This window comes from Drosophila navojoa, chromosome 2 (assembly GCF_054131105.1).
Source record: "Drosophila navojoa isolate 15081-1374.11 chromosome 2, UAZ_NAV_1.0, whole genome shotgun sequence".
Classification (NCBI taxonomy): domain Eukaryota; kingdom Metazoa; phylum Arthropoda; class Insecta; order Diptera; family Drosophilidae; genus Drosophila; species Drosophila navojoa.
Genome location: NC_142890.1, coordinates 11007008 through 11034544, shown reverse-complemented (window position 1 = coordinate 11034544; position 27537 = coordinate 11007008). Strand labels below are relative to the sequence as shown.

Here is a 27537-nt window from a genome sequence, read left to right as displayed (position 1 = left end):
CACACTTTTTGATCAAATTTTTCATTCCACATTAAAATCTTAAACAAATTATTCATAAACTTCCATTCATTATTATTTTCCTGACCACTTATATAGATATTATTTCCTTAACGATCTACTTAAAAAAAAGCCATCGAAACATTATGTGTTATTAAAATTCACATTTTTTAATACCTTTACAAATTCAATATATAAAAAAAAAAAAACTTTGCTTCATCAAAATCGTTTGCCTTTCTCTTGTTGTTGTTGTTGTTGTTTTCCTGTGTTTGCCATATTATCTGCTTCATCTTCTTGTTCCGAATGATTTAGCAGACCGCACAAAAAAAAAAAAAGAGGAAAAACCGTAACAAACGCCCTTTGCCTGCTCGTATGTGTGTATGGGCGTGACAGCCCCTTTTGGCAGCTCCACCTTGTGTCCTTATCTGATTAAAGGCAGCGCAGCAAAGGCGACGACAGAGCAGAGAATAGAAAGAGTAGAGAGAGACACAGACACAGACGCAGACGGGCAGAGAGAGAGAGGAATAGAGGGAGAGAGGGAGAGCGAGAGAGCTGTTTGCAATGCATGCAAAAATGCTTAACATGTAATTGTGCTCATTCATACACATGCAATAAGTGTGTGTGTGTGTGTGTGAGTGTGAGCACATAAAAAGGTGCGCTGCTGTAAAAGCTAATTAAAATTTCATTACAAAACAGTGTTGCAAAGTGCATTTGCCCCTATTAAGAAGAAATAATAACAGTGCTGTGACAACAATACAACAAACGAAAAATAAGGCAGAAAGAAAAGTTGAGAAACTTATTCTAATGAAAGAAACAAACTTGGCCTTATCATTCAATTAACTTAATTAGTCAGCTTACTCTGGTTTATATTTAAATTCATTATTTCCTGTCGGCCGGCTTTTGGCGAACAGTTTACAGGGTATCAAATAGAATTAAGCTTTGTATTAGCTCTACAAACCTTCTCACATAGATGGCAATGATTCGGCAGTAGCGCTATCTGTTGTTCGATCTGATAGACGTACTCTATCTGGCTCCACCTATTTCGTTCATTACAGTGGCATATAATTATTGCTCCTCATGTTGAGGAACGACTGCTTCTGTTATAACAGAACTGTTGTTAGTAGTTAAACAATAACATAACTTGGCTGTGAGCAGTTTGTTCTACATTTAATATTTATTGAAATTTCGTCTCTAAAACGACTCGGGCATGTAAGCAGCATATTCAGGCAAAGACGTCTGTTGTCTTTCTCTATAACAGTGCCATTTTGAGCGAACCACCAGTTCATTTGAACACACTATGTGATTAACAGAGCACTGTTAAAACAAAAGTGTTCCCATGAACAATGTTGGGCAACATGAATATTGTTATTGTAGAATGTGTTGTTGAAGCGTGCGGTCGGTTGTGCGGTCGCTTGAAACTAAATTAAATCAGTTTGAATGCAAATAAATAATCGAAACTAGATGCATTGCTTAGAAAATGTGTACGCAATAAGTAATTATGAAAAACACCAGCTCTAATAATACACTCGTTAAACGCTACATTGATATTTATCGGTCTCGTTTGCTGGCGCGTTTCGAACTCGAAAAAGAAAAGAAGGGCAACGTTGAATTATTTTTTAATTAGTTTTAATTAAGCATTAAAAGCAAGCAAATAAAAACACAGAATTTCAATTGCACTCTGTTTTGTGTGACTTGTGAGTGAAGAAGAAGAAGCAGTACCAGCAGCAACAACAACAGCACCAGCACCATCAGCAGCAACAGCATCGACAACTATAACAGCGAACAACAATAAAGTGATCGCGCGTCGTGCGCGAGAGTTTTTGTCCGCGTATGTGTGACCTGTGTGTACGTACGCGTATTAGTGTGTGTATGTGTGTGTGTTTGTGCTGGAATGGAATGCAGTTATGAAAAAAAAAATAAATAAATAATTGAGAGCGCGCGCCCGCGCCTTGCTTGCTGCCTCTCTCTCTCTCTCACTCGCTCGCTCGCTAGCTCACTTGCTCGCTTATCGTGTATCGCGTCCGTGGAAATATGTTGTTGTATGTATGTAGTACATTGCACAAGGCAAAGTAATACAAATAGCATAAACAAGAGAAACCGAAAAGCCAAAATCGAAAGAAAAAAAACGCGCGCCAAGTGACAGACAAGTTTTTTATTTTACCAAAATGTCGAATCAACAACAACAACAGCCGCGACAGCTTCCACAACCACATCCACATCATCATCATCACCCTGTGCAACATCATCATCATCAGCAGCCTGGACAGCACAGCGAATTCCCATTGCCGGATGGCTGGGACATTGCCAGGGATTTTGATGGCAAGACCTACTACATAGATCACATCAACAAAAAGACCACATGGTTGGATCCCAGAGATAGGTAAGAGAATTATATATGTGTATATATAAATATGTAGTTATAGAGACGTCTTGTCAAGGAAGCCTTTAAAAAAAAAACCATATAAATTCCAACCGGAAAGAAAAGGTGCGTTGCGCATCTGCCAGCGTAGATGTTTGTGTGCGTGTATATGTGTGTGCGGCTGCGAGTGTGTGTGTGCATTGGAATGCGGTAAGAAGCAGAAGCAGAAGCAAGGCAGAGCGGCAGCAGCTGCAGCCTCAACAGAGAGCCGACAGCAATAAAAGCAAAATAAATTACATATTTTAACAGGGCAGCAAAATAAAAAATGAAAAACAGCAGCAAAATAAAACAAGAAATAAGTTTGAGCATGTAAACATTCCAATGCGATGATTAAGACTCCAAGTATAACTGAACTCAACTGAAGCAACGGCAACAAACAAAAACTGAAATGTAAAACAAAAAAAATGTACAGCAAAGCGAACGGCACAGCGAGCGGTGGCGGCGGCGACGGCGACAGCACAGACAACAAGGCGCAGTGGAGGGAAATGTGAGAAGAGGAGCTGGGGAGTGGGGGCCAAGCTGAGAGAGAGCAAAAGTTAAATAAAGCTCAGCGAATGATCCGCAAAAAAAAAAAACGTAAAACAAAATAAAAGGCAAGCAAAACTAAAAATCCCTCATACGTAATGTATAGAGCTGAGTGTGTGTGTGTGGTGTGTCACACTCATACATGCACACGGCGCACATGGAAAGAGAGCGACTAAGAGAGAGAGAGTGCGAGAGTGAGAGAGCGCGTGCAATAGGCACAGTTGTGTGATCGGATGGTGCGGCTAGCTGTTGTTGTTGACTGCGAGAGGGAGGGGAGCTGACAACGTTCACATCAGGCCATAGATACATTTAGCCATTTGCCGTTTCGCCTCGACGTTCGTTCACATATTTGTGTGCGGCCCGCTCTCTCCAGCTGCGGCGCTCTCGCTCTCTCGCTCGCACTTGCACACGAGCGCTGTCTGTGTCTTTTTACCATAAACAATTGCAAATGTATGTAGGAATTTTGCAGTTTCGAAATAATTGATTTCTCAAATTCTTTTGCTCTATGCATGAGCTTTGGCGTGTGTGTATATGTGTGACCGACTGTGTGTGTGTGTGTGTGTGTGTGTGTGTGTGTGTATTGCTGTGCTTCACGCTTTCAATTAACACAAACATTCCCTTTGTTTGTTTCAAATCGCATGGACATTGTTCAAAATGTTTCACTGAATTAAACAAACCGAAAGCGTTGTGGAATTTTCTGTTCGCTGTTTTGTTGCGTTTCGTTTTTGCTTGAGAAATGAGATGAAACATCTGCGCATTTTTGTTAGGGTTATGCATCAAGTAGATTTTGTGTCTATATGTACAATATGTATGTATGTATGTAGTAAACATGTGCCAAGTGGAATAAAGGCCATGATTTTGTATGGAATAGCAACAAGATTAGCTAATGAGCACATGAATCGTGATCATTGGGGATTTCATTTGATCAATTGACTCAAAATTATGGACTAAATATATTATATCATATCCTTAAACTGTTTAATACATATAACAGTCCTTATGTCTGCTCTCCCATCGGGAGATAATAATATAATGTCTAATAATATATTCTGTCTATCCTTAGATGCATACGTAAATTTTCAACCTCCATTCAATTTGCTTCCATAATGAACGAAAAAATTCCCCTAAGAAATACATATTTAGTTCCATCTAGTATTTATTGTACAATTCTATACATGTATTTATATATGTCTAAAAAAAAAAATTGTTGTTCGCTCAATTTATTGGTGTTTTGCACGTTTCGCATATTTCTGCCACAATTATTTCGCCCCATCTTTGGATAGCACCGTCTCGCTCCCGCTGCGTCTAGCCGCCGACTCTCTAACACACTCTTCTAGCCATCTCGCTCTGCCGGCATGCGAGCTGTTATTGAATTTGGAAAAAAAAAATTGCTGCCGGTAGCGCGCAAAAATTCCAATAAGCCATAAATAAATTTATACCATGAGGCGAAGCGAGCCAAGCCTCGGGGCCCATTCGGGGCGAGCACAGATCTAGCGCGGCGATCAGCAAGGCCGAACTTGGAATACCCTTGAATATGTGCATTTGGTGAATGCAAATTAATTTGATATTGAAATCCACTTTGAGAGATTGGAAAAGTGTTTTTTTATAGAATATGTTTGAATAACTTTAGATTCCAGAGCAATATAGCCACGATTCCTTTGCTGCTTGGGTGCTACCAAGCTTACAACATAGTCAAACGATCATTTTATAGTGTATTGAAATACTTGTGTATTTCACTTGTCTGTACAACTTTTCAACGGGCGTTATTTTGTTTTGTATTTCTGTTTGTTTTTTGCTTTTTCTTTAATTCGTTTTTTTTTCTTTTTCTTTTTTATAAACAAAAAGTCAAAGACAACTGCGTCAGCGTCGCTGTTGGCCATGCTAATAACGCTTTTGGCCAGTTTTAGCCAATTGTTTGCCCCAACTTGGCGACGCAGTGGAATTTTTTTGTTTTACATTTCTAGCGAATAAACTGTAAACGAGCGTGGAGCTTGGCTTTGCGGTTGTTGTTGCTTTTTGGTGACAGTTTCATCGATCACTGTGAAAATATAAAAAGCTAAAAGACAAAAGAAAAAAAAAAAAAAAATTATGATGCCGCTGGAGCTGCGATCATCAGTCATATGGAATCAGCTCTTAGACTAGCTGAGGTCCGTTGATTGAGGGTTCACATATTATCAGCGAATCCATTGTAACAATGGCTACCGGTTATGATAGTCGAATTTCAATTCGTGTTCGAACTCGAATCCGAACTCCAACTTGAACTCGAACTCGTTTGTTTTACATAAAAATGGGCCTAGCGAAAGCGGACGCCGCTTGTTAGCCGCTGATAAAAGTCGAGCGCAGTGGCGCCAGTGGAATGATGGAAGGGGGGCTGGCGCTACTTGCAGGCAATTTCATTCCCAATCGTTCCAAAGCGGCGTAACTAACATCATATGTGACCGATATACAAACATGCGTATCGCTAGTGCAAAATGAAATGTTCTAATTCTTGGCCAACGCAATTGCATAAAAACCGCAAAATGACAGAGCTGACTGTGCGTGTGTGCGTAAGTGTATGTGTGTGTGTGTAGTATGCGTGCCATTATGCATTAGATGTGGCGATTTTTTGCCAGAGCACAAACAGTAAAATTTGCATAAAATTCAATTTGGTTGCTGCTAAAGATGCCAGAGCCAATTCACACAGACACACACACGCTTGCAGGCAGAGCAGGCGAGTGAGATAGAGAGAGAGGGATCGAAAGAAGTAGACGGGGGATGGGGGAACAGGGAGAGCAACATACAGGCAATGCAACTTGGAAAGCTGTAAAACGGCATTTTTCATTTAATAAATTGCACAAGGCAATTGCAATAACAACAACAGCAGAAACAGCAACAACAAAGCCAAGAAAAAAAGTAAAACTAGATGGTGCAAAAACAACGAATATACATAGATATGAACTTGCATGATTTTATTATAAATTAATCAATTAATTTTGTTAAAAACCTAATTGAAATCATAGCTGTTAAATTTGTATTTAAGTTTGCTTTTGGTTCTGTTCTTTTAGCCTATTTTTAATCATTGCAATTTGCATTTAAAACTATATAAATTTATATTTCTTGGAGTCTACTTTTATTATATTTGTATATGTTGCGCGTTGCATTTAGCGAGGCTTCACTGTGCTGTTGCAGATCCAAAGTAGCAGCAGCGGCAACAGCAGCCCGCATTGCATTTGTGCAACAAGTATTTCCACTTAACAACAACAAGAAAAAGCTGCTGTTGCTGTTGCTGTTGTTGTTGTTGCTGATGTTGCTGTTGCTGCCCTCGTCCAGGCCGTGATTACAATTTGATTACGCGCATGAATGCAACGCCAGCAGCAGCAGCAGCAGCAGCAGCAGCAACATTTTCTAGTTTGGAGCGGCCCAAAGCGTCAAAAAATATTTTCTTTGCACTTGCAACGTGCAACGTGCAGCGACATGCCCCATGCCACATGCATAGAGAGAGAGATACATTATGTATCTGGCAGATACATAAGTGCGCTGCTGGTCGCGCTGCATGTTTTGCCTATTTTAGCGGCTGTATCTCTCTGGCTGTGTGTTAGTGTGTGTGTGTGTGTGTGTGTGTGTGTGTATGTGAGAGAGTGTGTGTCTTTCCCCCATTTGCCAGTTGCCAGTTGCAAGTGGCAAGCTGCAACCTGCCAGTGGCAAGCTGCGAGCTGCCAACAAGCCAAATGCGATCTGAGTTTTCGATCTGTGAGTTTTTCCTGTCAACTCGCTCGCACTTGTTGCCCCACTCTTGCCACTCCCCGGCAGCAGCTTGCCGCTTGCCGCTTGCCACTTGCAGCAATCAACACTTGTGATTTTTATCAGGCATAATGATTTCCTTTTCAACATGTGCTAATTAAGAGCGCCGTCCGTCGTCCATGGTCCGTCGTCTGTCGTGGCATTACCCTTGAAAAGCTGCGCCCAGCTACAAAGTAAATAATGCTGCCCGATCGCTGCAATCTCTTGGTATGGAGTTAAGTACCACTCTAGTGCAGCATATCGATTTATAATAATTCAGCTGTCATTCCGGCAGCTGGGCAATTTTTCACTCACTTTGCGCTGCAGAGCTGCAAACGTGAGCAGAAAATTAAGTGGCCCCTCCCTTTTCAGAGGGGCGGGGGGAGGAGCGTCGTGCGGCATTGGAGTGGAGTAACAACGGGAGTAGCATATGGGCCAATTCTTCGCTAGCCATAAGTCCTCTTGACTCTGATTCGGACTCCGATTTGAACTCGAACTATGGGCTTGGATTTCAAGCTGCCCTTAGCTAAGGTATTACAGGTTTACTAGGCAACTTATCACGGATTGAAGAACTTAAAGAATTTTATATTTATATAAAACATGATATATAAACTGAAGTTAATATAAATACGAGTAAAAGTCTTTAAGTGAATAACATTTTCATATAATACTAACTATATAAATCCGGGCTAGAGCTAACTTCAATTACAGCTACACTCATGCCAGCCAGGGTATTTAATCGTCCGCATTCCTCGAAGCCCTCGAGAGCTCCTTGATATTTGATTTGTTTTATTTTTATTTATTTATTATTATTACTTTTTTTTTTCTGCACTCGTCGACGTTTTGGGCTGCGCCATGTGCTGAGCTGGCTCTTGAGTGATCGTGATATATGCGTTTGTGTGCCCGCAGCTTGGCCTGCAAAGGTAGCAATTTTCCATGCATGCAATGAAAAATAATAAAGCAAAGAAACCAAAAAAGCAAAAGAAAACGAAAAAAAAAAAACTCAAGTGAAATGAAACGAAACAAGCGCAGGAATGTGCATACTCAAGATAAATTGCTGTGAGATACTTTTGCATTGTTTGTGCCTGTTGCAGTTGCTAAGGCATTTATATGTATATGTATGTATATACATATATATTTGGTATCAAGCGGAAGGAGACAACCAAGCCCGAAATGAATGTAATCGAAGACTCTATATGTATGTAAGCTGATATATATATATGCAGATATACATACATGCATATATGTATATGAGATATGCTGAAGCATTTCCTGATGTTGCTTTGGGGAATGTTTTTTGAACTATATAGTTAAGAGATCTACTTCTTGAACAATATATAAAATATTATATATTATCATATACTTGTCTATGAAATTCCATGAAAACTCAATTTTGCTATCTCGCCAAGTCCAGGCAATCGCACATTATTTCGTAAACACTTCATGGGGCTTAACGCAAATCCCAATCCAAGTCGCATTCCTCGCCATAATATACCCAGCCCGCAGTTGGCATGTGCGCCATGTGTTGCCGATCTGCTTGGCATACTATGGCCATATATGGGGCGTGCTGGGGAAGGAGGGGCGACGTGGGGCATTCCAATCGCTGGCAATTAATTGCCCTAATCAGGCACTGCCGTTCGCTGTAATCAGCTGTTGGCAGTGCCCGAACCCGAAGCTCGCTTCATGCGATGGAGCGTGGGGCAGGGAGCAGGCAGACAGCAGCTGAAATGGAGATCAAGCCGAAGCTGAAGGCCCGAGGAAGTGCAGTCAACAGCTTAAAGACATTCCAAGAGATACGCTCCCCTCTGCTCCTCTCTCTCTCTCCTCCTCCTCCGCCACGACGTTTATCTCGTTGTGTTTCTTTTGTTGGGCGCACGAATCTTTTGTATTTTTTTTTTTTTCAGTAGCACTTTCCGAATGCCATTTGAGTGCACATAACATATTCTGAAGTTCGTATCTGAAGTGTAGGCTTATGGCTCTGCGCACGCGTATTCGTATTCGTATTCATATAGAGAGATTCGTGCTTGTATCTGTATCTGGTGGATGCATGCAGCGCATGCTGCATAATTAACATGACTCTGGCGAAGGCGGAGCAGACGCAGCAGCTTCAGGCTTCTGCCACAAAGTATCTGCGGCTGTAACTGTGCGTGTGTGTGTGTGTGTGTGTGTCTCTGTTGTCTGCTACTCAATAAAAAAGAAGACTGAACAACGCGCTGAGGAATTTTTCATGCTGCTTTTTGTGCTCATGTTTTGTTGTCGAATTTATGGCCTAATGAAGTGATAAGGCCCAGCCAGACAGAGGTCGTCTTCAGGCTGCATTCCTCGCATGCCCCAAAAAGCAATAGCTGTATTTTGGTATCGCTATGCATGTGTGTGCGTATGTATCTGTATCTGTAGCAGCAGCAGCTTGTATCTCAAGCTTAAGCTTCGGCTTCAGCTTCAGCTCGGGGCAATGTATCTGCTGTCAAAATGTTTAGCACAACGACGCATAATTCATTTTACGCGCAAGATTTGCTGCTATTCAGCATCTGCTGCATCTGCCTCTTCCTCATTTCGGTTGCATTCCTCAGATACTTGAGCTGGAATTTATTGGTTTGTGGGTCAGCATCAACGTGCGCAACACTTTCAGCCCGAAATGCTCATGTTTTTATTTTTCTCTCATTCTTTCTTTTATTCTGCATTTTTTTTTTTTGTTTTTTTTTTTTTTGGTGCAAAGTTGAGAAAAGTGCAATCACATTTGAACGTTGCATAGAATACGCGACGTGCCACAGCGAACAACGGCGACAACGACACACTCACAGAAATAGAAATATACGTACACACACACACACACATACACATATACATACATATATAGATACTCCCGGCATCAGCCATAGCTATAGCTGCAGTTACAGATACATGCACTCAAGTGCAGCACATAGAATGCCATGAGTAGGCTATGGGAAGCTAGCTGGTGTGGGGGGAGGTAGGTAGGGGGGGCCACAGGGGGCTGGTTGGCTGGCTGCATGCATGAAATGGCCAACAAACCGGCTCCGGTTCTCGCTGCCGCGTCTTAGAAGAGACAGCAGCAACATAAGGAATATATATATAAAATACAAAAAAAAAAAGTTGATTAAACTGCTTAAATGCGCAAAGCTGACATTCATGTCAAAGCAACTCCGCTGCAATCCCCGCCGCTGCCTCCTGCCCCTCCGAGCCCCACTCCTTGTGCTGCACCCCTCACTTTTGCAGTCGTGTGCAGCTTGCTAAAGACAAGAACACACACAGATACATGCTTGCATACATACATAAATAAGAACATTTTATGGCCGTTTGGAATGTTTTGCCAAATACAAAAGGCTTGCAGCAACAACAAAAACCTGGGCGTAGCGTAGTATGGCAGCAGCAATAGTAGTTAGTTGGCATTTAAGGCAATGCGCGCATTGCTTCAATAAATGCATCCAAACACACACAGAGATACACACACACACACACACACACACACACACACTCACACTCACACTGGCGCACAAATTGCATTCAATTGGTGCCGCGTTCGCTGCGAGTTCACTGCAACTTTAAAATATTTTCCAACAGCAACAACAACAACAATAACAACAGTTGCTGCCAATGTTGCTGCCGCTGCTGCTGCTGCTGTTGTTGTTGTTGGGCATGCCTCAAGCAGCGCGCACACTCTTTGCTCTCCGTTGGTGTCTCCAACGGGCTGGCAGCGTTGCCCGCTCCCACAGCCAGCCGCTCGCTTGATACAAATACCCTAGATGTAAAGCCTAAGAAAGGGGTAGCTCAAGGCGTTACATTGTAAGTGGGCAGAGAAATGTAAGATATCACATCATATACATTCTCTTATAATCTGTACTCTTATACTCCATAAGACAACAGATTTGTTTTGGGTCGATATCTAGATTGAACTATTTATAGGGTATGCTAGCTATTCAGCACACCCGTTGGCTGCATTCTTGCTTGTTTTGCTTTCCGCGCTCCTTCGCACACTCGCTCGTTGCTCTCGCTCTCATCGTTGCTGTTGTTGTTGTCGTCGTCGTTTCATAGCGTAAATAGCAAAGTTGCTCGTACAATTTTAGAAGAACTTGTCAAAACCGCATTCCTGAGCCGCTGCCGCTGCGCAGTCGACGCGACGTCGCTGCTGCTGCTGTTAGTAAGTGTACGTGTGTGCGTTTGTGTGTTTTAGTAACTGTGTGAGTTGCTTTGCTGGAGGCAACTGCGACGACTGTTGCTGTTGCATTTTTGTTGCTGCTGCTGCTGCTGCCGTTGCCGTTGCCTCTGCCGTTGCTGCAACTGCAACGAGTTTTAGTTATTTATGCATGTTTGTGCGTTTGTTTATTTGTTTGCTTTGGAGTAAATGATCGCGTACACACGCACACACACACACACAAACACATACATATGTATGTATCTGTAGCGAGTACATCTGCTGCTGCTACTTAGAAATATTTTGTCTCATTTGTCGTGCATTTTTGCTCGTTGAACAACTAGGAAAAAAAACTATAGCATGAATAGCTCAATTGCCTGTCTGAATGTATATCGAAAATGTATCTGTAGGCTGTCAAGATACAAAGTAGATATCTGAAAATCAACTAAAAACCAGACTTCCTTTTCGATTTAAGCTGTTTGAACAGTAGAATTATCTTGTAGATATTAATATGTAATCTCTCTAACTTTATATTGATCAAGAATGCTTATCTAATAGCCCTGATAGATACTTTACTCTAAAAGTATCTTACAGTAAGTACTAAACTCTCTGAATGTATCTATTAGATACTTATTCAATATATGCCCTCTGAATTAAGCTTATTTAGAAGCTCAAACGAATCTTACAGTAAATATCAATAGAATATATGTAGTTCCGTAGACATTCAAAGTCTATTACCCCAACTTCTACTTGAAGTGTACTCAGAACCGTATCTGCCTCAAGTTCTTTAACGAGGAATAGGCAAAAATATGTTGAAATCAATTGGTTCTAGCTAAATAACAACTAGTTATTGTAAATTTCTAAGAATGCCACGAGCGTTGACCATAAAATTGGAAATCTTTCACGTTTTCAGTCATCGGCCTGTGTGTGTATGTGTGTCTGTGTGTGTGTATTGAAAAAGATAAACAAACAACAGCAAATATTGGATACAATAATCGTGGAATTCGCTTTTTGGGGGAATTTGATTACGGCCAAATGTACATATATAGAGAAATATTATATGTAGAGCTGAGCTGGCCGAGGGCTATCGAGATGCAAGGATTTATTTATTTATTTATGACCTGGCGTTAAAAATAACAGCGAAGAAATATTTTTGCGTACAACAAAAGTCAAACAAAACATTCTTCGTTATTTATAAACAAAAGAAACGAAACGAGAAAAAAAAAATTGAAAACAAAAGCTGAAAATAACAGAAATGTTAATTGGCCCATTTGACATGGGGCATTTTTCTCGTCTCTGCTTATTATTTATATATATTTATTTATTTATTTGTTTTTTTTTTGGTCAGCAGCTTTCATTCTTGTTGGCATTTTTTGTAGTTGTCGAAAAGTATTTTTCGAGCCCATTGTATTGTAGTTGTTGTTGTCGCTGTTGCTTGTTGGCATGTAAAGCAAAAATAAAATATGTTTATATACTATGCGCATATATGAGCCGAAATTAATGAATAAATTTTTGAAATAATTTTTGGCCGTGATGCGAATTGCCAAACTGTCTACAAAGTGTGCGCACAGAAAACTGACACAAAAATCGTACAAAAATAAATACAAAATAAAGCGAAATAAAGCAAGCAGCATTCACACACCGAAGATTGTATACTCTAACCAAGCGATCACTCTCAGTTAGATGACTGAGAGACAAGAGAGAGAAGGGATAGAACAGCAGCCTACAGCTGTATCTATCTATGTATATGCATACATATATGTATGTATATCTATCTATAAGTTATATATCAATCTATGCATTCATGTTTCTATCTATCTTTAAGTTACAAACTTAATAAACGAATCGCACTGCCTTCTCTGAGCTTACAATTATTGTTGAAATATTTTCGCTGCTCTTCGCATTCGTGCTGAGAATTTCCAAACAGATCAACGTCTATAAATAAATTCAATATTCTATGCACATGCGGCCAAATGCTGAATTCTTCATTTCGCATGCACTCAAATTGGGGATATTTTCTAAATTATATTATGCACTTTCGAGGGTAATATATCAAATTGTCTGGCTGCTCGAAATATTGAAATAAATATACATACATATATGCATACGTGTATGTACATATGTATGTATGTATATCTCTTTTGGTATTTGTTATTGGCAGCTGTAAATTATGAAATTTCATTTGGCCAACAAAAATTTCAGAATGCGAAAACAGAACTTGAGCAACATCCATAAATAAATAAACGAAACGTAAATTAAATTTATGTTTATACACATATGTACATACGTATACATATGTACATATTTTCAGTTCGCTGGCAACAAATGCAACAAATTGGATTTAATATGATTCCAAAGAAATTTTCACTCGCTTCCTTCAACATTTTGCTGTGAAATTGCTAAGAAATTATAATTTTTTTCCCATTTTATTTTTATTTTTGCTTTTTTTTTTTTTTTTCGTATTGTCAGACGTTACCCATGGCCGGATTCCCAGCAAGAAAAAAAAAATTAAATAAAGTAACGCTTGCTTCCAGCTAACCAGCGCGTGTGTGTGTGTTTGTGTGTGTGTGATTATAGTGCCCTCCTCCCCAGTTATACGCTCGACCTTATGCGAGGAATGCGCCCCCAGCTCAACTTAAAGCGTTCGTCATATTTACAATGCAACTTCCCCCTTTTTTCAGCGCACTCGCGCATTATTACGAGCACATTCTATCAGATACAAGCAGCAGATACAGCTACAGCTACAGCTACAGATACAGATACAGATACAGCAGTCTATATAGTATATAACAAATTTTTGCTGTCGACTGCTGTCTGAGACTTTGACGTCGCCTCGTCGTCGTCGTAGTCGTCATTTCGCGATTCGCATTCGCATTCACGTTTCTCAGATGGATTTTTCGCCTTATTATTATTTCGATATGCGATATACTTACACACAAACATACATACATGCACGCATGCATACATGCACATGTGTGAACCTATGTATCTGTATGTAAGCATACGTATGTGCCCATGCGCTCTGCGCAGTCGACTGCTCGACTGCTGCTGCTGCTGCTGCTCGCTTGGCTCACAGTCGCTTGGCTCACAGTCGCTCGGCTGCTCTGGTATGTGAAGGTCGCAACAGTTGTTTTGTTAATGACAGAGTACAACAGCGACAACGACGACGACCACGACGACGACGTCGTAGATGTCTATGGTAATGGTAATAGTTATGCTGATGGCAACTATGGAGCTTATATTATAAAACTAGGAGTGGGCAGGCGCACGATCATGTTAAAATAACTAAGGACTGCATATCATTTGGGCAAAATTATATTTATTTATCTCGAAAAGAATCAGAGAAGATCTTGAAATTATGTTTCCCAAAAGTATCTTTTAGCTATAAAAAGTATCTAGAGACGGCAATTTATCAATAGAGTAAAATAGTGGTTCAATAACACAGGAAACTACAGCAGATACTAAAGTATCTATAGCTTGAAAATGTATCTGCAGCCAGATCAGCCAATTTGAAAATTCTGGGAAGCGTCTAGTGGCAGCGGCGAAGAAACTGCACAGGTGTCCACTTTGCAGTCCAAGAAGTTCAAAGCAAACTTTGCACTTGTTTGTTTTTTTCTTTTACTTACGGTGCTGCTCTTGACGCTGTCAAGGTTTCTTTATAGAGCAACACACACACACACAGCCACATTTATATATATGTATATTGTATTTACCAGGAATTTGATGTGAAATATTTGATCATGTGTGTGTGTATATGTGTGTGTATCTTTTAGGTGCCTTGGCATGTTCCATGTGGGCGTCTCGAACGACACGAAAATGTTTCCGAGTTGTCGTGTCGAATTTAAAGCTTTATAATGCGCATACCACGAATTTTTGTTGACGTACCGAATACCGTTTGCATATTTCCCAAAAGCGAGCGGCCAGGCCTGGCAAGGCGAGGCAGCAGCCAAAAGTTTGAATGAAGAAGAATTTCAAAAGCAATTTCGTACGCTTGTTACAGTGAACTATTGGCAAATGTATACAAATTCTCCTCGAAATGGTCGCCCATATTAGCATATGCATGGGGGCATACACATAAGTATCTATATTGTATCTACATATCTATATACGAATGTATGTATGTGTATGTGTATTCAAAGACGTCAAAGCGCTCATCGATCAATGGCACCACGAATGATGGCCAGAAAGTTCACCTTGTCTATTGGCCCGTATGAATTGGTAGTTGTCTAAGGCTGCCAATACCCCCTGTCTGTGTATAAATAGAGAAAATGTTGACGCAACTATAGACTCTTTCCATTCAACTGAAAGACGATTTGGATCTCTTTATTCCAATACGGATAATCAGATGGCGAAATTTTGAGTAAACTAAAAGATAACTTTAGTCTATCGTCGATTCCTGCATACTAATGTAACTCTCGCATACTTCTTCTGCACACCATATTTACAGGGTAATGCGGCCAGCAGAAGCCTCAGCATCAGATTTCTTTCGGTATTTTCTGGGTAATTCAGCATAAACACAAATCTTATTTTTGCTATTTGTTTCATACGTTCGGCAAAGTTTTTGGAATTTCAAACAGTGCTTGCTGAAAGTAAACAAACGCTTTTCCGAATCTAAACCAAAAAAAAAAAAAAAAAAAAAAAAAAAAAAAAAAGAAAAGAAAACGAAAAATGCCCGTCAACAAGTCATAAAATATCATAAATTTCAATTTAATTTTATTTTGCCTTTGCTTTTGCTTTTGCCATGAGCCACACAAAGGCAGGCAGATAGATAGAGAGGGAGGAAGAGGGGCGGACTGAGCTGTAGCTCCAAGTGGGCGCTTTTGTTGTTCATTGTGCACGTGTGTGCGTGTGTGTGTGATTGTGTATAAATTCTATGAATTTTTTAATAGTTAATTTGTATGCAGTTGGCATTGCGCATGGCGCAAAAATTTATTTCAATTGTTCACTTTGGAATTTATGGTAGACATTTTGTGATTTCGAAATGAACGCTAAAAGCGCCAAAGAGCAGCCAACAACAGCAATAGCCAACAGCCACAACTTGGCTATTACGAGCTGTCACTGGTCTCCATAAGTGGGTCTTCCATGTTGTAGTTCCCATCGGCTCTGTGACTAATGTCATCCAGCCCACGCCATTTAAATGGCCGCACGGCCTGAGGTCGAAGAGTGCTTACACACGCACACACATACACACACACACACACATGCGATCTCATAGCGCTGTAATTGACACCCACTTATGAAACTCCAGATATCGATACTCTAAAAGAAAGGCATACAAAAATCATAGATATCTACGCCCAACTCTCTTCAGTCTGCTCCGTGTTTCTGTGTGCCTTCTAGAGATTGTGAAATACCTTTAGAGATAAAGAATAGAGCCAGAGAAAATGCTTTGGGCTTATCTCGTAGTAACGTCTGTGGACATGGAAACCATAAAAAAGGCTAAAAGCTGAAAAATAACTTTGACGCATGCGCAGTTCATTGACTTTGAGGCAACTGTTCGAAATTATTATAAGCTATGCATAGAGGTGGCTCATAAAATGTGCATTTGATAAGCTCCACACCAAATTGCTTGAAGTGCAGCATTTCCGCTTACGGAGACCCTGCACGGCGGGAAATTATGAAAAGTGCGCCGGAAGGAAGTCAAAGTGTGAGAGACATGGGGCACAGGAAATGCAGTTAATATCTTTTTAATTTGCCCCGGCTCCAGCCCCAGCCTCGGGCAATGTGAACGACACCTGAAACAAGTTATACAAAATATAATCGTAGAGCAATATACACATTAAGTGTTACTTATTTTTCATATTTATTTCTTTCTTAACAACGTCGACAACATCCAGCAACGAGCAGCGAACAGCGAATAGCGCAGCGAGCGACGAGCGACGAGCAAATGTGCGATAAGATAAAAACGACGTACGACCTTTATAGCTTAATTTGATTAAGCTCTTAAATATTTTTGTACGCCTCCTCTGATAAGCGATAGCCGACGAGCACAGCCCAACCCAACCCAACTCAGGGAAAGACAAGAGCCAAGCCAAGCCAATCCGAGCAGCAAAAACATGTGATAATCATACGAAAACATTTATTTGTGCTCTAAATTCCGCTCCATTCCAATTTATGTGTGTCACACAGCTCTATACGAAATAGTTTTGACTGGGTTCTTCATAGAACTGGGCAACTATAACTCTTTATGAGTTATGCCTTGTTATCGAACTGTCAATTGAACTGAACTGAAACTGAGTTTAAATAATGTTTTATCTATCTAGATGATTTATCTATCAAGTATATATATTAAATTATATAAAATACACTTGAATCCTATTCAAGAGTGTCTAAATGTATATACTTATCTGCCTACCGATTGCTTAATAGTTGTTCAAACATTCCATTTATATGACAATCATATGGCCATATATGACACGCCCATATGACGCAGATATACCAAAATGTTAATCTTCTTCTATATGCTGATTAATATTTTTTTTTATCAAGTCTTTCAATACTGAACGAAAACACTTTTACGTTCAGCTGTAGTGTTCCGGAGTTATCTGAACATGTGACGATCGTACGATCTTCGGATCATACGTAAATATGCCTAACGACCATAGCGTAACATTTAATGCAGTTAACTGAGAAGCAATTGCGTCAACTGTATTTGTTTATTTACTCTCGGCCCGTACCTATAAATACATGTAGGTATGTCAAGGTGATGTTCGATTGCCTGCCTGATAAATTGTCTTTAATGCTTATGTAGATATGCATGTGTGTGTGTGCTTTTTGCATAAAGATCTGCTGGTGTTGTTGTTGTGATCTTTGAGCTGAGCGGAGCTTAGCTGAGCTCGGGCCAAGTGGGCCATGCGATTTTATATGTATATATATTTATATTTTTATATAAACCGGAAATCGTTGTCTTTGTCGTATTCTAAGAGCGTATGCATGACTGTTTGTGTGTGAGTGTGCGTGTATGTGTTTGTGTACTATATATTGAAGAGCGTGTGGTTTATTATCTCAGTTCCGTTAAAAACAAAACAAGCGTAGAAATATAGAGTAAACAATTAGAGCAGAACTTGACAGTGGCTACGTGATTTGGTTAAGCCCAAGCGACAAGCTCATAGATACATATCTCTGCATGTATGTGTGTATGTATGTTTATCTGTATAAATACTAAGGTAGCTGATAGTTAACTTGGGCCCTCTAATGTCTATGTTGATCTGCGATTTATGAAATTTCTCGAAATGCGGCTTCAACTGCTGCCTGCCTCGTCTCTGATTGAATTTGAATTGCTAAATGGTGTTCGGGCCCGGGCGATCAAATTGGAAATTCCTTAACTGAATTAATGATCGGCTATTAAAATAGATGAAAGAGAACAGAACTTTGACGCTTCTTTAATTTGTTTTCTGTCACAAGGCTGCCGAAAACAAAAGTTTCCAAGGGCCCAAAGCCAGAGTCGGCAGCAGAGAAAAAAAAAATACCAAAACTTGAATAAAATATTTACATAAATCCAAAAATATAACCAAAAGTCACTTAACGAAAAAAACTAAATATCTTTCGACAAATATATTTGTATATTTATGTATGTATATGCAAAGAATCATTTGGAGAAATACGTTTTATGAGCGGGCCAATTAGCATAAAACGCGTCGTAAACAGTTAAATAATATTGTTTATACAAATGTGTCTATGCGTGTATCTATAGCTGCATATACACCTATAGATATATCTATATAAAACTATATATACAATACATATGTATATGTATCTCTTTGCATTTCGTTTGAGTGCTGCCTAATGACAACTTTTCGAAGTCGCTAAAGTTGTTGCTGTTGTTGTTGGTCAACACCATCAATGGCCACTTGTATGGGCAGCCATGCCCAGTCATGCTTTACTGTAGCCGTCGTTATTGTGACAACGAAATTCATGCTGAAATATTTGGCTGGCCCGAAACTTGTTTGGGCCTCTTGATTTTGTGTTATTTGTTTTTTATTAAAGCGCGAATTTATTACAGCGTCGCTCTGCGCCATAAATATTTTGTTTACAATTATTTAATTTATGCAGTTTTCTTGGGCCGAGCGCCACGTTTAATGTGGGCTGCGGCCATTTAGCCAGCTAGCCTGTTAGCCAGTTAGCTGTTTAGCTGGTTAGTTAAGCCAACAACTGGTAAAAGGCCAACGCCAACGGTTCGCTGTCAGCGCAAGCTGAGAGGAAGCCCTATTACTTGATGCCACAATGCACGGCACGCCCCGGCAAGCCAGCCACCCACTCAGCTATTCATTGATTTTTGATTTGCTCAGGTCTCGCTGAGGTCAAAGTGAGCCGATTCAAGCGCTAATAGAAAACTATAAAAATTCGCCTGCACTTTAGCAACTCAAGCTGATTGCAACAAAAACAAAAAAAAAAGAAAAAGCAAATTTTTTTATAGCCATTTTTGTTGTATTTCATATATTTTATAGCCAGCTGCGTTTAGCCACACAATTTGCCACCTGTGCAAGCGCGCGGCTCATTTGAATTCATGAAACTGAAATAACTTGCAAACTATTCAAATTTCAAAACTAACTGTGTAGTCGGCAAAAAGCTCTGTGCTAGAATCCAGAATCTAGTATTACCGGGCGAGAATGAGAATATATTTGATTTCACAATGGAAGCCCAAACATATAAATACAGACTGAGCTCGATTTATGTTCCAGTTTCCCATTTTACGGGCAATCTAACTTTTAGACTCAATATTTTATCTTATCGTGAATAGTTTTGCTCAGAAAAAGATTCGAGCGCTGATTTATTTGTTTTCTTTATTTGTATTTTTGTTCGTTTTTGAAGTGTGCCGATTGCAGGGATCAAATCAAATAAAGCACGAGTTACGAGCTTAGCTGGCAGCTGCCCTATCTCTGGCTCTATCACTCGGCACATGTATGTATAGCTGAGGGCTGTACGTGATATTGATGTCTCAGTTGGACGATCGTTATGTTTATTTACACAGTTTAGCTCGCATGCAAATAAACAATGATCGTAGCTGAAGCAGATATCAACTGTGCGCCATCGAATAACGTGGAAAAGCCAATGAAAATAAATACAAAAAAAAAAAAAAAAAAAAAAGATCGTCGATTTTACAATTATGAAATCCGCAATTTCCTCCCCGCGTCTTTCCTTCTCTCGACCACTCGACTCTGGCCTCTGCCAGATCGCTTTGTGTGTCAGCAGCAAGCGCGAACTCTGCTCCGAGATTGGGACATGTCTTTGGATACGTTTTGTCTCCGCTTGTGTTTATTTTTTTGCTGATCCAACCCCAGCTCGTTCTCCTGACCGATTTGTATTGTATCTAAGGTAAACGTTTATATATTGTATGTATGCCACATGCATTTCATGCACTTTGCACCGGTGCACGAAAAAGAAACACACTCGAGTAAATCCAAAGTGAAGCACATGCAATTTGAATGATTGCTTATCGTCCAACAGCCTGAAGCCAGTCAACTTTAAATTTTGCGTCCCTGACCAAGTGCACGTCGTCACCCTAACGACGTCATAACATAACTAGCCGATCAGCTGATAATAAAAAGGTATACGAATTAAGAACAGGCTGCTGGAATGTGCTGAGTCATGGCAGCAATTTAAATAAATATATTTAACAGTCAATGCTTGCCTAACTCGTAGTACCTTTATTTCCTACTAAGAATTCCACAAAACATTTGGAATCGCTTTATGATCTGTTGCTTACTCATCGAACAATTTGAGCAGCTTTAGAGTCATAGCAAATGCGATATGATTTATTCTACGAATCTGATTAAAAAAAACCTTTGATTTTATTACATACTAAAGAAGTGTGCAGTTAAGATACATTTGCAAACTTATAGATACTTTTGGCTTCAGCTCATATCTGTCCAGTGAGCTGCAGCTATCGCGCCAGCAAGTTTTATTCTAGGAAAATTCAGACAGAATGCGCAACTGTCCGACAGTTGAGCCACGCTGTACGCTCTCTCTTTATATATATGTATATTTGTATGTATCTGGCGCACATTTTATTATCGCTCCGGGCCGCCTTTTGCGCGCTGCTCTTTTAATGGCCGCGCGAATTCCACAGCAATGATTAATTAACAAATCATATAAATATGCCAGCCTTAAAGAAAACAACAAATATATTTTTCAATTAAGGCACATTATCAAAGAGAGTGCGTGTGTGTGTGTGTGTGTACCTATTGGAGCAATTAATTTATGAAGATTAGTAATTATCATTGGAATGTGAAAATATTGTTGTCTGCGCTGATATTGAAATTGAATTTCGCAAACAAATAACTCAACAAAAATAAAAAATAAAGACAACAACAAACGACAACAACAACAACAACTGTAAAATCAGACAACAGCAAACGTCATCGTCATTAGCTCTTTTGCCGCAGCGGGAAAATTGCGACCTCGATAAGATTAGGCATATGGCGAATACCATCTGGGGGGAACAGAGGGGCATTGGGGCATTTTGTGTGGCAACAACAAAGCGCTGCAGGAGAGTAGACATACCATTAGGCAAGTGCTAATGCTGCATGGTAAATATTTGTAGTCTAAGAAATATGTCCAAGTATTCGTGTGTGTGTGTGTGTGTGTTTTTGCCCATTTTCACCGAAACACACACAAAAAAGTAAATAAATAATGAACAAAAAAAACTAAAAATGCACACAGGAAATACCAGACAAAAAGTTGTCGCTAATCTTATCGAATGGGCCCAGAGAAACGCTTCCAATTAGCCGGCGTGGGAACAGTTGGCCAGAGACGGTAAACAGGTTACGATACATCTTAGATAGGGCCAACAAAAATACAATACTAACCGAAATCTTCTCGACGGAAATTCATTAGCGATTTGTTGTCTCTATGCAAACAAGCTGATAAGCTAAATATTCTCGGCCAAGCCAGTTACACTTGGCTAACGTGAATCAGCCCAATTTCGATTTATTTGATTTATTTATTTCTATTTTGGTATTATTTCTCTTGCAGCTTCACAAAACCGCAATCGTTCGAGGACTGTGTGGGCGATGAGCTGCCTGTGGGCTGGGAGGAGGCGTACGACTCGAATATTGGACGCTACTATATCAACCACATTGCGCAGACCACGCAGCTGGAGGATCCGCGGCAGGAGTGGAAGAGCGTCCAGGAGCAAATGCTCAGCGACTATCTGTCGGCGGCGCAGGATCAGCTGGAGAACAAACGCGAGATGTACGATGTGAAGCAACAGCGTCTGAATCTTGCCCAGGAGGAGTACAACCATCTCAACAAACTGGCGGCCAGTCGCAGCAGCTGTAAGTATATCACACCTGGGCCAACTTCTGATAATTTCTGTTGCTGTCGAACAACAGCGATAAGAGATTTCACAGTAATTGGCCCATGATAAGCGCATTCTTGTCAGCCTATTAGCAAATATTTTCGGACTTGCCTGTCGATATGAGAGCTAAATTTATAAACCTGCCTTAAGCCAACCTCTTAAATATTTGATATATAAATTCGGTAGTCTAGCCCTAGGTCAATGACTATATTGATCTAATATATATTGAAAGTTCCAAAAGTCAAGTCTCTTTGAATCCACATTAGCTGATTGTTATGCTAGTAAAAACTTTTAACTAATTTTCTCTCGCTCTCTCATCTTCTCGCTTGCAGTATGCTCGTCGTCTAGCTCTATGAGCCGACACGATCCGGAACTGCTGCGCGCCGATCTGATGCTGGCGCGTGAGCGTGTGCGTCAACTGAAGCAGGAGCTGAACCACATTACCAATGATATATCCTACACGGAGCGCGGCATGAACACGCTCTACTCCGTGGGCGAGAAGATCAATGCGCGCCAGAACGGCTGCTACGACATTGCCGAGGTACAGGCGATACGCGAGGAGATGCTGAAGGTGCACAAGTCACTCGTCTCCGGCGAGAAGGTGCGCGAGGAGCTGATGCGCAGCCTGGTGCAGATCAAGAACGAGCTGAGTCGCCAGCAGATCAACGAGGAGAACGCAGAGCTGCTCAGCGCCACGTCGCCCTTCGATCGGGTGTGCGTGGCCAGCCAGACGGATCTGTGCGGCGCCGGGGAGCACTTGAATGGCGGCGCCCGCTTTGCGGAGATGGCCAAGACGAAGCTGCAGTACGCGGAGTGGAGGAAGCACATAAAGAAGCTGCAGCAGCAGCTGGCCGATCACGTGGAGCGCATCGAGCCCGGCCAGCTGGAGTCTGACAAGGACCGCATTCTGCTCATACAGGAGAAGGAGAAGCTGCTCAACGATCTGAACAGCATTTCGCTCAAGTCGCGCAGTGCCGAGGAGAAGCTGGTCATCCAACAGACGCGCCACAAGCTGGAGGAGGATCTGAAAGAGGCGTACGAGGCGACCAACACATGCGTGGCGAATCGCCTGCGCTTCCACGAGGAGAAGCAGCTGCTGCTGGCCAAGCTGCAGGAGGCGCTCAAGTCCACGAATCTACTCGAGGAGCGGCTCAAGTCGTTCTCCTCGGAGAGCACATTCTCGATTAGCAGCGGCAGCAGCCTCGGCTCCCTCTCCACGGCCAGCAGCAAGAGTGCGCTCAGCTTTACGGACATTTACATCGATCCGTTTGCCGTGGGTGAATCGCCCATCGATGTGGTGGATCTGCAGCGACGTTCGCAGCGACTATTCCAGCAGCACCAGCGCTTGCCGCCCGTGCACCCAGCCGTGCAGCTGCAGCAGCAGCATCAGCTCCAGCAGCAGACGCAACCGCAGCCTGTGTCGGAGGTGTCGCTGTCGCCGCGCAGCAGCCTGTCCATAGAAACGCCACCCGCCTCGCCAATGAAGTACAATGCGATTGCCGATCAGCCGCAGGCGCAGGCGGCGCTGAAAGAGGAGCCCACCTATGCCAATGCGATGCCTGCACCACCCGCCTACACAGCTCCACCAAGTGTGCCCATGGCCTTGGCTGCTGTGCGTACGCATCCGTACGATCTGGACTCCACGGTGCTCGACTGCATGATGCTGGAGGCGAAGCTGCAGAAGCTCAACCTCTCCTCACCGCTCAACCTGAACGGACCGCTGTCCCCCATCTCGGAGAAACCCTCGCTGCTGGATCTGCCCCAAGAGATGCTCAGTCGCTCCTCCTCCACCTCGAATACGCGCTCCGTGTCGGCGGCCGTGAGCAACGAATCTGTGGCCGGTGATTCCGGGGTCTTTGAAGCATCCCGTGCGCATCTGCCGCGCAAGGAACTGGCCCAGGTCCAGATCGGCCTGAAGTATCTGAAGCAGGAAGGCGTGCTCGTTGTCTCCCTGGAGCGTGCCAACAATTTGTCAGCGCTGTGGACAGCGACGACGGACAACTCTCAAGTGTAAGTGCACTGCCCGACATGCTGAATCCTTGACGCAGTTGCTCATGCTTTGCTTTGCCATTGCAGGTATTTGCGCGCCGCTTTGCTGCCCAATTCGCTGACATCCATACGCACCAAGGCGCTGGGTGACTTCCAGAAGCCCGTCTTCAACGACACATTCGCAGTGCCCATCTCGCTGGACAAGCTGCTGACCAAGAGCCTGCAGGTGACCGTGGTCACTATGACGGGCCAAAAGGAGGAGATTATTGTGAGTTCCATCTGACCTCACTTACGAAATAAACTCTAATGATGGGGGTATTTTTTTATTTTTGTCTTGCAGGGCACTGTGCAGATCAGCATGGCCGAGTTCAATCCGGATGACTCCACACTGAAGTGGTACAACGTGCTCAGTTCCAAATTTATACCGACTTTTGAGTCACTGGACTTGCCCTCCACAAGCGCCGCGGCAGCAGCTGCCGCCGTTGCCGCAAGCAACAACGTCATCAACAACAACAACAACAATAACAATAACAACAACATAAGAGAGGAATCATCGGATGAGTCCACAATTACCTCATCACAGACCTCAACGCTCACGCGCAATCAGGCGCCGCCATTGGAGCTGCAAGCTCAAATAGCCGAGGAGCTGCCCGAGCATGTGCGGCTCAATGAGCAGCAGTGCAGCGACGACGACGACGATGACGATGAGGAGGAGGATGAGCAGCAGCTGGTCGGCACTCTCGGCCTTACGCACTGTAAGTGGGAAACTATTTAAATGCAACGGCTCCTAACTAATTCGCATTTGAAACTGTTTATATAGCTGGTTGCATGCTGGACGCCTACCTGGAGAACATGAAGCAGGAGTATGCCGACAAGGAGACTAACACGGATTGCGCCTTCCCGCCGGAGAAGCTGCGCAACCAGACGCAGCTGCTGGACGACAGGCCTGTGAAGCGTTCGCAGACCTTTACGCCCTCGGCGGCAGTCAGCAAGAATCGCTATAACTGCCGGCTCAATCGCAGCGACTCCGACTCGGCCATGCACTTCGGTGTTACGCCCCACACCTTCCATCGCGGCGCCGTGGAGCGACGCTCGCTGCGCTTCCAGCCAAAGGCGACCAAGTCAGTCACAAGTGAGTATGCCTGAAGACGATTATCGCAATTAGAATATAACTAAACCGTATATTTCCTTCCTTAGAACTGCATCATACTCACATACCGCGCACCAGCTTGGACTTGGAGCTGGATCTGCAGGCACAGCACAGCAAGCTATACTTTCTCAACGATCAAATCTCCAAGTTGCAGAACCTCAAGGAAGTGTAAGTATACTCACAAATCTAGTCTATATGCCCATGGTGTGCTCATCATTGTGTCATTTGCTTATAGACTTCAGAAGGCCTGCGATAACAAGGACCCGCTGATTGCGGCCTGGGCCATTGAGAATGAAGAATTCCAGCGTCTGGTGGCACGTGCCGATCCCACCAAGTGCCCCGAGGAGCGTTTGCTGCAAAAGCTGCTCATGAAGACCACCAAAGAAATTCACAAGCTACGCAAGACCAAGGTGCCCAAAGGCTGCCCCGATTTGGTCTCCTTCAAGTAAGTTCGCTATATAAAGGTGCCAAGAGACCTTCCAGTCGCTAACAGTCGCCTTTGTACTTTGCAGAGAGAAAATGTTCTTCTTCACGCGCAAGGGCATGTCTGTGCCTGAGCTACCCAACGATTTTTTGCTGCCCGATGCGCAGGCCATCGAGGAGGAGGAGGAGGACGACGATGAGGATAATGTGGCTGAGACAGCCATTGCCATCAATACGGCTCTGGTGGCCAGCAGCAATAGGAATAAGAATCTCAGTGAGCATCACCATCGATCAACAGGCGGTGCAGTGTCTAAGCTGACTGCCACGCCCACGCCAGCCATTAACCCAGCCCCTGTTACAACACCCGTCCCAGCAGCGTCCAATGCCAGCGAGGCCAACGGCGAGCAGCAGCGCTACGACTACGTTGTCGACCGCAACTACGGCGTCGAGGTGTAGTTCCCACAACGAGACTGGGAGACTAGGATCCCTTCCCACCTGAGCTGTATATTTTGTAATTATTTTTGGTATTTATTTGCATTAAGCGAAAAGTATTTATGTGTATAGAAGAGAAACTAGATGAAACTGATGTAACAAATATCTGTGCCTTATATAGAAGAGTTGGAGCAGACCAACAACAACAACAACAACAAACACAACCATACCAACAACAACAGCAACAAGAAACATGCAAGAAATGATATAATTATGTGTAACTGCATAGAACTAACTAGCCTTAAATGCATATATTGATATATAGTAGTATTAGTATAGACCCATAGTCAGTTTGAACTAATTGACCCTCCCCCACCACCGGCCACATCCCCCACACAAACTGACCCTGTATGAAAAGAGCAAAGAAACGCCCCGACCCGCCCCTTTTAAAGCGCGCACATTGCGCGCTATGAAACTTTCAAATTCATATTGAAAACCAACTGTATTCTTAAGACTTGAGCAAATTATACGAATGAAGAGGAATATTTTTATACCCACACATATATATATATATAAACAGATATTTATATATGTATACATAATACAAAAAGTATATATAGAGACTATTGATACATTTTAAATTAGTTTAGTGCAAACACCAACAAACAACCAATACAACAAAAAATGAAAAGAAAAAAATATTTATTATATACATACATATACATATATAGAAACGGATGAGTGCATATTACTCCAATCTGTTAGTTTAATTAGCTTGCGTTTTTGTTAAGCTCAAAACGAATTCTACTATTTTTTTTATAAAAAAAAACCTATGAAAAAAAAGAAACAACATACAAACACAAAAAAAAGTCCATGTACCATATTAGTTAAACGCTATATGCCACACAGAGGCATATGGCATAGCTAAGAACGCACCCTAAACAAAAAGAAATGAATTATTTTATTAAGCAAGCCTGTTGAAATTGTTAAACTATTGCCCTGGAGCTATGAATTTGATGCGAAAATCAAAACAAAACAATACGAAATGTAACAAAAGAAAATGTATGAAGAAGAACTATTAAGTTATGTGTAATTTTAGTTTAATTTTAGTTTCTGCTTTCTCAGCTCTTTGTAAGCATCGCTGTTGTTTTGTTAAAACTAACCGCAACCCGACCCCGCCCCTCTCCTCGTCCTTCAAACTCAGTAATAGAAATAACGGAAAGAGAGCCCCCACATATTTTTATATACATATATACGTTAGTAATTTAGCTATAATAAATTATATGAATGAGAACATGTATATTGTAATTGTGCAATAAACAAAAAATGAATTCTACTGACATACTTGAAAACAACAAATTTTATCTATTGCATTCATAGGGATTATTGCTCGA

The 27537-nt window shown here is 41.8% G+C and overlaps 2 protein-coding genes across 3 annotated transcripts in view; one reads left to right on the top strand and one right to left on the bottom strand.

Moving 5' to 3' along the window:
• LOC108659724 (uncharacterized) overlaps positions 1-27537 on the bottom strand; it is a 175826-nt gene that overhangs the window by 127321 nt on the left and 20968 nt on the right. The window lies entirely within an intron of this gene.
• On the top strand, positions 1357-26993 carry kibra (WW and C2 domain containing protein kibra). Its single transcript, XM_018112769.3, has 9 exons — positions 1357-2377; positions 21825-22126; positions 22482-24159; positions 24226-24406; positions 24479-24893; positions 24959-25270; positions 25336-25456; positions 25524-25733; positions 25801-26993. The coding sequence occupies exons 1-9, from the start codon at positions 2163-2165 to the stop codon at positions 26165-26167; spliced, it is 3801 nt and encodes a 1266-aa protein (XP_017968258.1). The 5' UTR covers positions 1357-2162; the 3' UTR covers positions 26168-26993.